This window comes from Ochotona curzoniae, unplaced genomic scaffold (assembly GCF_017591425.1).
Source record: "Ochotona curzoniae isolate NIBS_2020 unplaced genomic scaffold, NIBS_Ocur_1.0 contig_3819, whole genome shotgun sequence".
NCBI classification, from domain to species: domain Eukaryota; kingdom Metazoa; phylum Chordata; class Mammalia; order Lagomorpha; family Ochotonidae; genus Ochotona; species Ochotona curzoniae.
Window position 1 is genome coordinate 8163274 of NW_024466004.1, and position 13718 is coordinate 8176991.

General features: G+C 54.0%; 1 protein-coding gene across 1 annotated transcript in view; it reads left to right on the forward strand.

The window, feature by feature from the left end:
• The first annotated feature begins 202 nt into the window (after positions 1 to 202).
• The window catches only part of PTK7 (protein tyrosine kinase 7 (inactive)), a 55989-nt gene continuing 42473 nt past the window's right edge, over positions 203 to 13718 (forward strand). Inside the window, exon 1 of the mRNA XM_040983415.1 lies at positions 203 to 406. Coding sequence (XP_040839349.1) covers positions 328 to 406 — 79 coding nt within the window. The 5' untranslated portion in view covers positions 203 to 327. The remainder of the gene's footprint in view (positions 407 to 13718) is intronic.

A 13718-nucleotide genomic window follows, 5' to 3' on the forward strand; every position in this document is an offset into this window, starting at 1 on the left:
GTCCCCCTCCAGACCCCTCCCCCAACTGCGAACTCCTCCCCGTCCCGGCGGGGAAGGGGCGTCGAGGGGGCGGGGCGCCGTGCGGAGGCCGGCGGGGAGGGGGCGTCGTGGGGCGGGGCTTCGCTCCGGCGGCGGCGCGCGAGGGCTCCGAGGTACCCGAGAGCGCGCGGCTCTGGCTCGGGACGCGTCGGACTCGGGCTCCGGCTGTCGGCTGCTGCAGGGGCGCCCGTGCTCCGCGCCGGTGCACTTCGCTTTCTGGGCCCGCCGTGGAGCGCAATTGGCGCGTTGGCCGTGCGCCCTCCGGCTCCTCTCCCCGAGCCCGCCGCGATGGGAGCTGCGCGGGGATCTGCGGCCAGCACCTTCTGGCTGCCCCTGCTCAGTGTTCTGCTGCTGCCGCTGCTAGGCGGTGAGTCCCGGGCACGCAGGGGAGCGGGAGGCGCCGAGAGTCCTGCCGGCAAAAGCGAGCCACTGGGGGGGATGGTTTGAGTGGGCAGCGACGGGGGGCGGGGGGGGAGCAGGACCCCTGGAGGAGGGGCGAGGCTTCCAGACAGTGCGGGGTTTCGGGCAACAAGACGAGGAACCCCTGGGGCCGGGAGGCCGGCGCAGTCCCTGCGGACTCGGCTGGGGTCCCTTTCCCAACCCCGGCAGTCTTCCAGCTTCCCCAGATATTTTTTTCGTCCCTGGCTTCACTCGAGAGTTGGCTCGAGAACTGCCGGGAGTTCCTGGCCCTCGGCTCCCCGGGCCCATGGCCTGGGGGAAGTTTCTTTGAGGTGGGTGTGTGTGTGTGTGTTTTGGGGGGGTGGCGGCTGGGCAGTGGAGGAACCTGAGTCGCCCCGTGGGCTGCGGCCAGGTAAGGATCCCGGCCTGGTGCTCTGTGCCTGAACGACCTGCGCGGCGCGCCAGGCGCCGAGCTTTGTTACCTAGGCCAGCCCCGATGCTTCTGGGCTCTCCCCCTTGCGAGCTCCCGGGCGACACTGGGACCTCAGATAGCCTTGCTCATGGGAATGAGGGGCAAAAAAAGACAAGAATCAGAGGGCCGCCTCGTCGTCTCCCGCGCTCGGGCTCGAGCCTCCAAGCCCATTTGGGGCCGGGGGATCGAGCCCCAGGCTGTCGCGGTGCGTAACGTGTGAAGGCCGCTGCCAAAATTGGGTATGGCCTGCCCGCGGAGGTGCGGACGGGATTAGTTGTACACCTTCCTGCCTAGATTTCCGTCCTGTCCGTCTGTGTCCTCGTGGAGGAGAGAACCATTTCCAGGCCCGCCCCCCCAACCCCCTCCGCTCTCCAAAGAGCTCCTTCTGGCTCTTCTCTCAGAGGGCCTGGATTTCTTGGCAAGGGTGTGGCCGCATCTTGGGGTGGGGTGGGGGGAACGGGCAGGACACCCTGCCTACTCCCCCTTGGCCGGTGTCGCCACTTTGAAGTGCTTTTATAGGCCCGCACATCCCAAACAGCGGGGAGGGGGTGTGGGGGGCCCTGGGAATGATTGTGTCCCCTCCCTCCCCGAACCATAAAATCTGTAGTAGTGGTGTTGGAAGCCTCCCTCTCCCCAGGAACTTTACCCGTGGGGCCATGTCCTCACTCCCCTTCTTGGCGGAGTGGTAGTGGGGGTGCACCTGGCCTGTCAGCTGTCTGCCTGGCTTTGGCACTGGTGGAGGCCACCTCTCCCCCAGTCTTAATTGTCAGAGGAGGGGCATGTAACCCAGGGAGAGTTTAGTCGTGGGAGATGATTCTGGAGTTGCTCCAGGTCCCATATGAGGTGGTGGCGATGGTGGTGGTGATTCAGGGCAAAATTCACATCTGCTCCGAGAGGAAATGTGGGCTTTTTTTTTTTTTTTTGCCTGGTCTGATGTAGGGGGCGGGGTGGGGTGCTCACAGGCTTGGGGTGCTCTGTGTGGGTCTGGGAGTGTAGATCTACCCTATACAGATGCCTTCCTTGGTGCTTGAGTCAAGAGATTTCTGGTGGAGCCCCTGGGAGGGTGAGGAATTGGAGGGGAGGGAGAACTGTCTTGACAAATGGGAAATTCCTTCTGAAAGCAGAGGACTCTGATGTTCATGGATGTTAATCTGGTGGTGGCTGGTGGTGGGTGTTTAGCAGAGCTGGTTGTGTGTGTGTGTGTGGGGGGGAGTTATGGCTTGGGATAGGAGGTCTGGAATCTCCCCAGGGCCTGGGGGATGGTGGTGTCTTGTGTTCAACAAAGGAACATTTTAATGAGAGCCTTAAATCAATTCCACCAAATGTGCCTTGGTGTGGAACCTGTCCATGCGCTGTAAACAATTTCAGCCCCGGCCGAGGCGCCTGCTGTCTTCTAGTGAAATCCCAGAACTCTGCCCACCCCCCAGATGCGTGACTTCAGGGGGCAATGATTTTTTTTTTTTTTAAATAGATCACAGTAGATTTTTCCATCTCATTGCTCAAATGTGTAATTAACTGGAGTTGTAGCAAGACCTCATTGTTAATAGGGCTGGAGTCAACTGCCTGGGTTTGTGGATTAGACCATTTTGCAGTTTGTGTAATTATGTTGTAAATGGCTGAGTTACTTTCCAAACTTCCAGATTCCCCCAAGTGATAAGTGTATAGAAGATGAGGAGGAGGCTTGGTGTTTGAAACCTGGAATTCTTCTTTTTTTTAAATGTTTGTTTTCTTTTTTTTTTTTTTTTTTTTTTTTTTAAAGATTTATTTTTATTATTTTTTATTGGAAAGGCGGATATACAGAGAGGAGAGAGAGAGAGGAAGATCTTCCATCCGATGATTCACTCCCCAAGTGAGCCGCAACGGGCCGATACTATGCCGATCCGAAGCCAGGAGCCTCTTCCGGGTCTCCCACGCGGGTGCAGGGTCCCAAAGCTTTGGGCCGTCCTCAACTGCTTTCCCAGGCCACAGGCAGGGAGCTGGAAGGGAAGCGGGGCTGCCGGGATTAGAACCGGCGCCCATATGGGATCCCGGGCGTGCAAGGCGAGGACTTAACCACTTGCGCCACCGCGCCGGGCCCTAAATGTTTGTTTTCATCTGCTTTCATCTAAGCACAGACAAGAGAGAGAGAGAAATCTTACATCTGTTGTTTCACTCCCTGATAGCTTGTAATGGGCCAAAGTGGCCAAAGCCAGGGCCTGGGAGCTTTGTGTAGGTTCTCCCACGTAGGTGATTGGGGGGACCCACCAGCAGCTACCTCCCAGGATGCATTAGCAGGAGGATGTACCAAAAGCAGAGCAGCTTGCAGTCATACTCAGATATGGGATGCAGTAGCTGAACTGATCCACAGCTGGGAGCCAGGAGCTTCCTCTGGGTCTCTCATGTGGGTGCAAGGGCCCAAACGTGTAAGCCATCCTCTGCTGCTTTCCTGGACTATCAGCAGGGAGCTGGATCAGGGAGTGGAGCAGCCAAGACCCATAGGAAGGCTGGCACTTTGTACTACCATGCTGGCGCCCCAAACCCAAGATTCTTAGCCCTGACTGCTTGAATGGTCAGTTGTGGTTCTAGCTGCTGAGCCGTTTCTCTCAGGGAACTGAATTGTCCCATTCTGGGATGCACTGTCCTGTGTGTTCCCCAAGGCTCTGTGGTTGGTGTTTCAGGCCCTGTTGTCGCTTATGTCAGTGATAGCGTTTCTCAAGCTAGTGGGAAGTATGGTGGTAGGGCCTCTTAACCAGGGATGTAGTCAAACTCATGGTGGACAGTGCGGCCTTTGGTCGTGGAGCAAGCTCACGCTGTGGACTTCAAGTGTGTGACAAAGTCGGTTTGAGCTCACAAACAGGCCATGAGTGAGTTTTGTGACCTCCCCAGCATGCCTTTCCAGCATCAGTCCCAAAAGTAAACCGTTTGCACCCATTGGGACTCTCCATCCCAGCGCAGGTGGTCCACGCGCCATCTCCTAAACAGGCTTGGTTTTCTGTGAGTTTTCTTGGCCCTGGGAGAAGTTGCTTCCCTTCCACCTCTGCCTTGAAAATCACAGCTGCCCTTCCTCCTTGAAACTGCCTTCTCTCTCTTGCCGGGAAGTGGATGCTTGTGGAACTCCTGTGTCCTCTCTTTGGACACGCTTGTGTTTTTGCCACAGCCCCGTGGGATCCAGGACAGGGCCTTAGCCATCTAGGGTGGGTTACTCTTTCTGAAAGGCCTGGTACTTATTTTTGGAGGTTTTTTTGGTATCATTTATACATCTATGCATTTATTTGTATCATTTATACATTTATACAGATATACATATATCTCACCTGAAAATCCCAAATCTAGAATGTTCCAAAATTTGAGACTTTTTTGTAAAGATTTTTTTTTCTTGGAAAGGCAGATTTACAGAGAAAAGATACACAGAAAGATCTTCCATCTGCTAATTCATTTCCCAAGTGGTTGCAACAGCTAGAGCCGAGCCGATCTGAAGCCAGGAGCCAGGAGCTTCTTGCATGTTTCCCACGTGGGTACAGGATTCCAAGGCTTTGGGCTGTCTTCTGCTTTCCCAGGGTGTAAACAGGAGCTGGATGGAAAGTGGAACAGCCAGGACATGAACAGGTGCCCATATGGGACCCTGGCACTTAGAGGAAGAGGATTAGCCAGTTGAGCAGACTCCAAATTTGAAACTTTCTGAATGTCATTCAGAAAGTGTCAAGTTTTTGGGTTTTCAGATGAGGGATGCTCACCTTGTCACAGGTCTTTATTTAGGTTCATTTAGGAATGAATGAACAGACCAGAGCCATCAACGGTGAAGTTAAACATCCCTTTTGCATCTTCAATGTTTTTAGACTCTCTTACCAGATTCCCAGATTCCCTAGTTTGGAGTTGCCTTTTTCTCCTTCTTTCCCTCTCTGTCTAAGATTTATTCATTTACTCATTTATTCGAAAGGCAGATTGACAGAGACAGACACACATCTACTGAGTCATTCCCCAAATGGCCGCCAACAGTGAAGTCTGGGCCAGGCAGAAGCCAGGAGCCTGAACTCCATCAAGGTCTCCCACAAGGGTGGCAGGGACTTGGGTACATGGACCATCTTACCAAGTGTATAAGCAGGGAGCTGAATCAAAAGTGGAGTAACCAACACTTGAACCTGGGCTCCTAACATGGGTTATGGATGTCATAGGTGTGGTTTAACCCACTGCACCACAGCCTTGGCCTGGGGTTGCCTCTCATACTGAAACCATGCCTTCAGGTCTTTCCTTGCTTGTGTGTGTGCCCGCTGTGCTTTAGGATGGCTTCTCAGGAGTTTTAATGTAGGGGGCCTTGACAGTCCACTGCGTGGCTACACTCAGTAAGGCTGAAAGTTGCCTGTGAGTCATAGTCACAGTCTGTCTTCTGACGCGATTCCCATCCCAGAGCTCTGGAAGTCCCAAGTTGTGGTCTGGGCATCACCCCCCGCCCCCCGCCACTTCTACAGATATACAGCTTTTATAGCTGTTGCAACAGTGTTGGGCGGGAGAGCTTGCACAATATTTGGAGATTGCCTTTAAACAGCTAGTTCATGTGTACCCTCTTTGACGCGATGTAGACACTCAAGAATGACCCCAGGAGCCAGGTGTTAAGCCTAGTGGTGAAGACGCCTACCTCTCTCTGCTTGGTGCCTGGTTATTGTCCCCAGCTCTGCCCTAACTCCATCCTCCTGCTGATGAACACCCCTGCAGTCGCCAGTGAGAGCTCAAGGAATCATACTCTTGCCACTTCCTGGGAGACCCTGATGGAGTTCCTGGATCTTGCTCCCAGTGATTGTGGGCAACTGGGGAATGAACTGGTGGAAGGCATTGTGCTTACTTGCTCATTCTCTTGCAGATGTATGGCTGCCTTTGGGTTCAACGGAGTGAGACTTTGTTGAGAAATTTGCCTGTGAAGGCTGTGAGTCTAGAAAGCATGAAGTGTGGGTGGTTGTTCTCTCCCTTGGCTTCGGTGTTCTCTCTGGAGAAGCCTGCAGTTCATTTTCCGGTGAGACCAGTGGAGAAAGTGGATTTGTGAGGTGCATATCTGGTCGAGGGGAGACTTCAGGAACGTATTTGACTCCTTGCGGAAGCATGTCTCCGTAGGACATTGCCGACAGTGCTGTGAATCTCCGGGGCATTTCGCAGTTTGAGGGGGAGGGGTTTGTGTGAGTTCGTATTTAAACCACAGCAACTTCTGCACGGCTCCTCTGGAATGGAGGTTAGTTAATACTTGAGCCAAGAGCAATTTAGGGGCTAGGGATTCAGTCTTTTGGGTTTATGATGGAAGAAAGGATTGGGAAACTGAGTTGGCTGTCCTTAGCCAGTGTCCCTCAACCTCCCTGTGTACCCTCGGCAACCTCAGTAGCTTGCCTTTCTGGCTGCTGTGCCTGGACACTGTCCCTGGCCAGAGCCACATGGTAGGGCTTTAGGCCCTGGGACCATGGGGGCTGGCACTGACCCACTCCCCTTGCCCTGATGTTGCTGCCTGCCCCCCCCATCCCTGGTGGTTGCTCTGTCCTTCCTTCTCTCCCCATCTGGTTAGGACTCTTTTTTTTGTGGGCATAGAAGTCCTGTCCTGGGGGTTCTTTGAGTTCACTTCTCCGTGGAGTGCATACTGGGCCTGGCTGAGCCCCCTGGCATTTTGGCTGAGCTGGCTCGAGAGCTGCCACAGTCATCAGCGGTTTGAGGAAGCCCTCTGTAGTATGTCACTTTTTCCATCCTCCTTCTCTGAGCCTCGGCCAGTTCCCTCCCAGTAATGCTGCACAATTAGCAGCAGGGTGGGGAGGAAGCCATAGAGCTGACACTGAGACACAGGCACCCCTCTCTACCCTTCCTCCCCCAGCTCTGGATTCGCTTCACCCTAGTGTCCCTGTGTGCATGGACCCAGGTGTCAGCCCAAGCTCAGACCCTAGCATAGATGCAGATGCAGAGCTTTAGAGATTCTGGGTCCCCAGTTGTGGTGTGTGGATTGTGAGACACATGTTAGGAAGTTATAACCTGGGACTTTCTAAAACCAGCGGGAAGGCAGACAGGTCCCAGCAGTCCCTGCCACAACTTCGGCTTCCTGAGACTTATCACTGGCTGGCTGCCCATCAGGATCCCTGGGGGAGAGCCTCCTTCCCCCCCCAAAAAAGTGGGTTTCAATTTTTTGTTGTTAACTTGGGCTGTAGTCTTTTAATAGGCACTCTTGTTACACAGTTCATGTTTTAAAGAGAACTGCAGTTAAAAAGGGTAATTTTTTTAAAAGACTTATTATATTAGAAAGGCAGATTTACAGAGAGGGGAGACAGATCTTCTGCCCTCTGGTTCACTCCCCAAGTGGCTATAATGCCTGGAGCTGAGCCAACCTGAAGCCAGGAGCCAGGAGACTCTTCTGGGTCTCCCACATGAGCACAGAGTCCCAAGGCTTTGGTCCATTCTCTACTGCTTTTCCAGGCTACAAGCAGGGACCTGAAGGGAAGTGGAGCAGCTGGGACACAGGTGATCTTGGCACATGCAAGAGATTTAGCTACTGAGCCATTGCCCCAGGCCCCAGAAAGGGGATGATGACCAAGATATCAGAACACCTGAGTTTGCTGCCTGGCTCTGACTCCTGCCTAATGTAGACCCTGGGAGACAGTGGTGATGGCTCAGCCTGGGTTCCTGCCACTCACGTGGGAGACCTGGAGTGAGTTCTGTGTTGTGGACATTTGGGGAATGAGCCTGTGGGTGGTGCCTTTCTCTCTCTCTCTCTCTCTCTCTCTCTGCTTTTCAAATGAAAAACAAAAGCCTTCGTTAGAGGTTGGGCCTCTAATCTTCCCTCCTGTTTGAGAACCCGTGGAAGCCAGAGAGAATCATTTGGGAGAGTCAGTGGGAGGAAGGCCTGGTGAGGACTTGGTATTGACCTTGAGAGGCTGTGGTGGGATGAGGGGTCTGCTCAGAGTGCTTGAGTATGTTCCTTGGAGAGGGCAAGCAGAGAGACGGGAATGGGATGGAATAAAAACTAAAGGTAGGGCCCGGCGCGGTGGCGCAAGTGGTTAAAGGTCCTTGCCTTGCACGCCCGGGATCCCATATGGGCGCTGGTTCTAATCCTGGCAGCCCCGCTTCCCTTCCAGCTCCCTGCCTGTGGCCTGGGAAAGCAGTCGAGGACGGCCCAAAGCTTTGGGACCCTGCACCCGCGTGGGAGACCCGGAAGAGGCTCCTGGCTTCGGATCGGCATAGTATCGACCCGTTGCGCTCACTTGGGGAGTGAATCATCGGACGGAAGATCTTCCTCTCTGTCTCTCCTCTCTGTATATCCGCCTTTCCAATGAAAAAAAAAAAAAAAAAAAAAACTAAAGGTACCATTTGTCAACGTGCTGAGAAGGGGAGGTGAGTTATTCCAGAGGGTGTGGGACAGTGAGTCCAAGTCAAGAGAGCCAGAGTGGGAGGTCCTTGGAGAGGAGAGGGGACCTGATTTTCCCAGCTGTAGCTGCCTCACCAGGACACAAAGCTGTTGGATGCGGGTTTTTAATATCCTGGGACATAAAAAGTGGGCGAAGAGGCGTCCAGAGCCCAGTGACACCTGCTTTTCTGTTTGGTCTTGGTTCACTTGCTGTCTGATCACTGCTTGCAGAACTGGTATTAACCTTTCTGTCCACCCAGCACGTGGTCCACGCAGATCCCCACCTGGCCCACCACTCCCAGCCCTAGGGTTGTGGGATGATTGTGTCCCTCCTCTGTCTTCCACCTGCTCGTCCCTCTTGCTCCTTCCAGGAGACCCTCTCCTGTGCAGGAGGCAGCCTTGTCAGTCTCTAGGCTCTGGAATGTCTCCCCTGAGTGGCACGTTTGCAAGCAGTGTCCTCTTTGAGGGCTTTTGCTAGTGGGACTGGGACTGGATTTTAGGATTGGCGCTTAGGCCAGGCAGCTGGAGCAATGAGCAGCCTGGACAGTTATATATGGTTGTCCCAGTCACAAAGGCCTTGCATAATTTTGGTGATACCCATTTTCATGTTGTTTCAGAGGAGCCCCTCTTCATTATTATTCTGGCTTTAAAAAAAAAAAATCAGTTAATTTACTGAAGAGGCAGAGCAGCAGAGAGAAGGAAAGAGAAGTCGTTCATCTGCTGGGTCACTCCCCAAATGGCCATCATGACCGTGCCAGGGCTGGGGCAGGTTGAAACCAGGAGCCTTGGAACTCCATCTTGGTCTCCCAGGTGGGTGACAGAGACCTAAGGCCTTGGGCCATCCTCTGCTGCCTTCCCAGGTGTATTGGCAGGGAGCTGGATCAGAAGTGGAACAGCTGGGATGCTATCCAGTGCCCACATGGGATGCGAGCATTGCAAACAAGCGTAACCATGCTGGCTCCTTTCCTGGCTCTTGTGGTGGTAGGGTGGGGCCCTGTTGCTCATATTGTACATTAAGCCTAAAAAGCTGTAGCCCTGCTGTACCCGGCCTCACTTTGTACATCTGTGGGTGTTGTGGCCTTGGTGGCCTTCTGTGTTCCTCTGCCGGCCCCAGGGGGTCTTGGTACCTTGGAGACACATAGTTTGAGGATTGATGGGAAGGCTGGCTGAGCTGCCAGGAAAGGGGGGTGCTCAGAAAGGATTCCACATCTTGGCAAAAAGCTCCAGGCATTACTGTCTGCAAAATCCTCACTTCTTGGGGACAGGGGCCCTCCCAGGACCCAGGCAAACATGTGGGCATTCCTACTGTGAAGGAATTCTGCAGGTATATCCTCAAAGGTGAGTCCTGGGCTTCACGTTTGTGTTGATGAACTTGCCCCAGGAGTCCAAGGAGGCTTGGGAGGGGAGGGACTGCAGACTTGGAGTGGGAAAGAAGGCAGACCCTGCACATTGGTTTTGTGGTCACAGACCTTTCTTGGGACCTCAGCTTGAGGCCAGAGGCCTTGGAGGCCTTCACCATGGTGACCTCTGAGGCTGACCTGGTGTGGTGTGGCACTTCCAGTGGCTTGTGTCACACCTTAGGGACTCTGCTCCTCTCCGTTTGTTCTGAGTAGAGCACTTTAATCCAAGGGCTGTGTGTGTCCCCCCCAACACTCCCCAGGATCTCCAGGGTAGGGGCACAGATACCTTTAGACCTGATTACCTGGTGATAGGGCTGTTGCAGTGTGTGCTTTGGAAAAGGAGCAGAAGGGGCTGGGTAAGCCTGGGGGAAGGAGAAGGAATTCAACAGGGAGAGCCGGTGAGGGACTGCTGTGAGTCAGAGAAGGCCAGAGCATCTCTGCGGTCAGTCCTCCTCTTGCAGACAGGAGAGCCGCTGAAGGGAGGCTTACAGCTGGAAGGGAGGCTGGGTGCACAGAAGCTTTCTCTCTCACACAGTGCTCTGCCAGCCAGGCTACTCAGAGGAAGAATAGTGGGTGGTGAGGACATTTGTAGAGAAACTGAGGCACAGTGTGGGAGCTTGGCGCAGCCATGATGCTGCTGCCTGGGGGGTGGGATCAGCGTTACAGCAGTGGTAGGATAAGCCACCACTTGTGATACTGGCTGCTAGTGTGTTAGGCTGCAGTGGAGGAAGGCACAAGTAATTTGATCCCCGCCACCTGTGTGGAGGACCAGGCTGGAGTTCCTGGCTCTTGACTTCAGCTTGGCTTGGCCTAGCTGTTGTGAGCATTTGGGCGAGTGAACCAGTAGGTGGAAGATTTCTGGCTTTCAAATAGGTATAGAAACACACTCTCTCTCTCTCTCTCCTAGAACTGAAAGAAGTAAAACGAGGCACAAAAGTGTTTCACAGAGTACTGCCAAGCAGCCACGACTGAGGGCCATCCTGCAACCCTGCTGTACACCGGACCCAGAGCCCCTGTGTGTAGCTAGCACTAGCAGCTAGGATGAGTTACACCCCTGCCCTGGAGGAGGGGCAGTGTTGCCAGCAGCTTCTGCAGGAGTAGGCTTGCTGGGGGCTGAGGAGGGAGCAGCTGCCCTCTGTTCTTCCTTTGTTATCAGTAACCTATAGGCAAGAGCTGTCTTTGGGGCTTCAGGAAGCCCCAGCTTTCTCCCCTTTTATGGTTACAAAACAGCTAGGTTGAGATTTCCCATGGCCCCTTGGGACGTGTGTTCACATGGGGCAGTTTTTCAGAGTCAGGGTCCTGCTGTGTGTAGGCCTGGAGCTAGAGCTCGGTGCCTGAACCCCGGAGTCAGCGGTCTCCTTGGTGTGTCTGGAAGGTCCTGGATGGATACAGGCCCCGTCTTGCAGGTGTGCTGTCCTGTTCCTGAACTACCTGCTGGGAGTTATATACCCGGCAGTGCTGTGCATAGGTCACATGGGTGGAATCAGAAAATGCTGTGGTTAGTAATGTTTGCTGCCCTAGCTACTTAAAAGAAATTGATTTGTTTATTTGAAAGGCAGAGCAAGAACGAAAGCAAGCGATTTTCCATGCATTGGTTCACTTTGAATGGCTGAGACAGCCAGGTGCAGGCCAGGCCAAAACCAAGAGCCAGGAGTAAGATGCTCCACCAGGGTTTCCTTGGTGGGTGGTAGGGACCCTGGTGCTTGGGCTGTCTTCTGTCTTTCCAGGCACTTTAGGAAGGACCTGGGTGAGAAATGGAATAGCCAGGAACAGAACTGACACTCTGATATGGGATGCCGCTGTCACAACGGCCATTTAACCTGCTGCACAACGATACTGGCCACCCCTCTGCTCGGTGCTCCTGGCCTGGCGTATAGGAGGGATGTTGTGACTTAGGAGCGCTATTGGGGGGGGGGGCTTCTGGAGGTAGTGGGGTCCTGCCCAGGGATACTCTGCTGCCTCCTGTTGAGTTTGTTCTTCACGTCTGAGGTTCTCTCTCCGTGCCAGGGTGCAGAGCAACAGCTCTGGTGATGAGGTTCTCTTGTAGCTTGGTTTCCAGAAAGCAAAGCTGAACTGTCTCCTAACTGGGGAAGGAGGGAGAAGTACTCCCCCCCCACCCCCCGGGCCAGCAGGTCCTGGGTGAGGTGATGGGCCTGGGTAGCATTGAAGATCCAAAGTTCATCTCCTGTCCAAACAAAGAAAACATTGTCGCACAGCCTTATGGCAAGCATAAAGGAAATGTTGTGGGTCTTGTCTGCTCTGGTTACAAAGAGCAAATCGGTCCATTGGTTTGGTTAATTTCACCAATTGAACCACTTGTTAAAGTGACTGATTAAAAAAAAAAAAAGTCCAACCGGGCCAGCAGGTTCTCTGCTGGTGATCTGGGGCTCCTCCTCCATCCTGGGTCTGGGCCTCCTGGGGGAGGAGCCTGGAGGAAAGAGGGGTGAGGCTGGGCTGGGGCACAGCCTTGGGGTCCTGGAAAATCTTTCCTCCCACCATCACCTTGCTTTTCATTTTGAAACCCTCTCAGTTGGGAAAGAGTCCTGCTGGAAAGTGTTGTGGCTGGGGCTGGCTAGCGTAGCATTCACCTCTGATTTCTGTGGAAGGGGCAGGCGTCTCCTGTTCCTTCCCTCTTTACCTTTACTCGAGCTCGCTTTGAAGCTCTCTTCTCTCTTTCGTGGAGGCCGCCCAGCCGGCCGACCAGCTCGGTCCGCAGGCAGCAATTTTAGACGAGTCTCTACTTGGACTTTCTGTGAGGCTCCCTTTTGTGGGCGCTGCCGCTGGGCAGCTGCCACTGGCGACCCAGAAAGGGGGCTGAGGAGAGCGCAGGCCCTGCCTTGGTCTGCCTGGGCCTTGGGTGGCACCCCTGTCTGCCCCTTCCCACTCCATGGGGATCAAAGGCGCCTCCCGGGGAAGCTGGGGAACTCCCTCTGGGTAAACAGCGGTGCAGGGGGGAGCTCCTTCAGCTTTTGAAGAGCTGAGCTTCAGGTCCTCAGGAATGCAGGACGTTTCATTTCAGGGCTGGACTTGGGTTTCTACTGCTTTGGGTCTTTGCAAATGCGAAACAAATGCCCTCATTCAGCAACAGGCCGGCTGGGCAGTAAACCCGGGGCTGTGGAAGGGCGTTTATGGCACTCACAGGTATTTGTGGAGAGAACAACCCTGCAGATTTGGGAGAAGATAGAGGAGTTTATGGTTAGGTGGGTTGTACAAAGTGCACACCCCCAGCCCCCAGGTCTCCCGGTGGAGAATAATTGTTAGGTGGGCTCTGTCATAAAAAAGCATTGCCACCTCCTGGCCCCTTCCCCAGGCCGGCGGTGTCTCCTGACAGACAAAGGGGTGTGGGGTGGTGTTTATCCCCAGGGCCCTGCGCTGAGGGTCCAGGCCCTCACCACCGGCTGCCCAAGTATCAGATTTCCAAGGCGCCCTTCCTTTTCTCGCTCCCTTCTAGGACTTGAAAGGCTTGTGAAATGTGTGTTATATATAACCTGTTGACTTAGAGGTGCCCCCCTCCCCTCACTTGCAGCTAGTTTTGCAAGGCAAGGAGCTCGGAAAACCTGTTTCCCTTGTGTGGTTGTTTCTGGAAGCAGAATCTGTGAACAAGTCGGATAGTGTGATTTCGGAAATCACCATGCCAGGGTGATTTGCCACTGATGGGTGCAGCTTAGAAAGGACTACCTGAGGCCTGCCTGCTGGCCTCCCTCCCTCCTGTGCTCCTCTGGGGAAATTGAGAAATGTGTGTAGGAATTGGGCGCTGATTCCACAGACAACCTTTCTTGCTAGGAGGCTGAGCTCTTGTGTAAGATGGAGATAATAGGAATCCCTTTGGGGTTTCCAAGAGGCTTCAGTGAGAGCTAGTGCTGCATTTTTCCCCCCTAAAATGTTCTTTTTCCATCTTTGAATCCGGGATGTTACCTGTTGTCTTAGAGCTGTGTGCCTAAGGTTAACCGGAGGGAGAAGTTTCCCTTCTCTTGCACATACAGCCTCAGGCTTCCCGTGAATGCGCTCCCCTGAGAGGCAGCAGGTGATGGCTCGTGGACTTAGGTCCCCACCATCCACAAGGGAG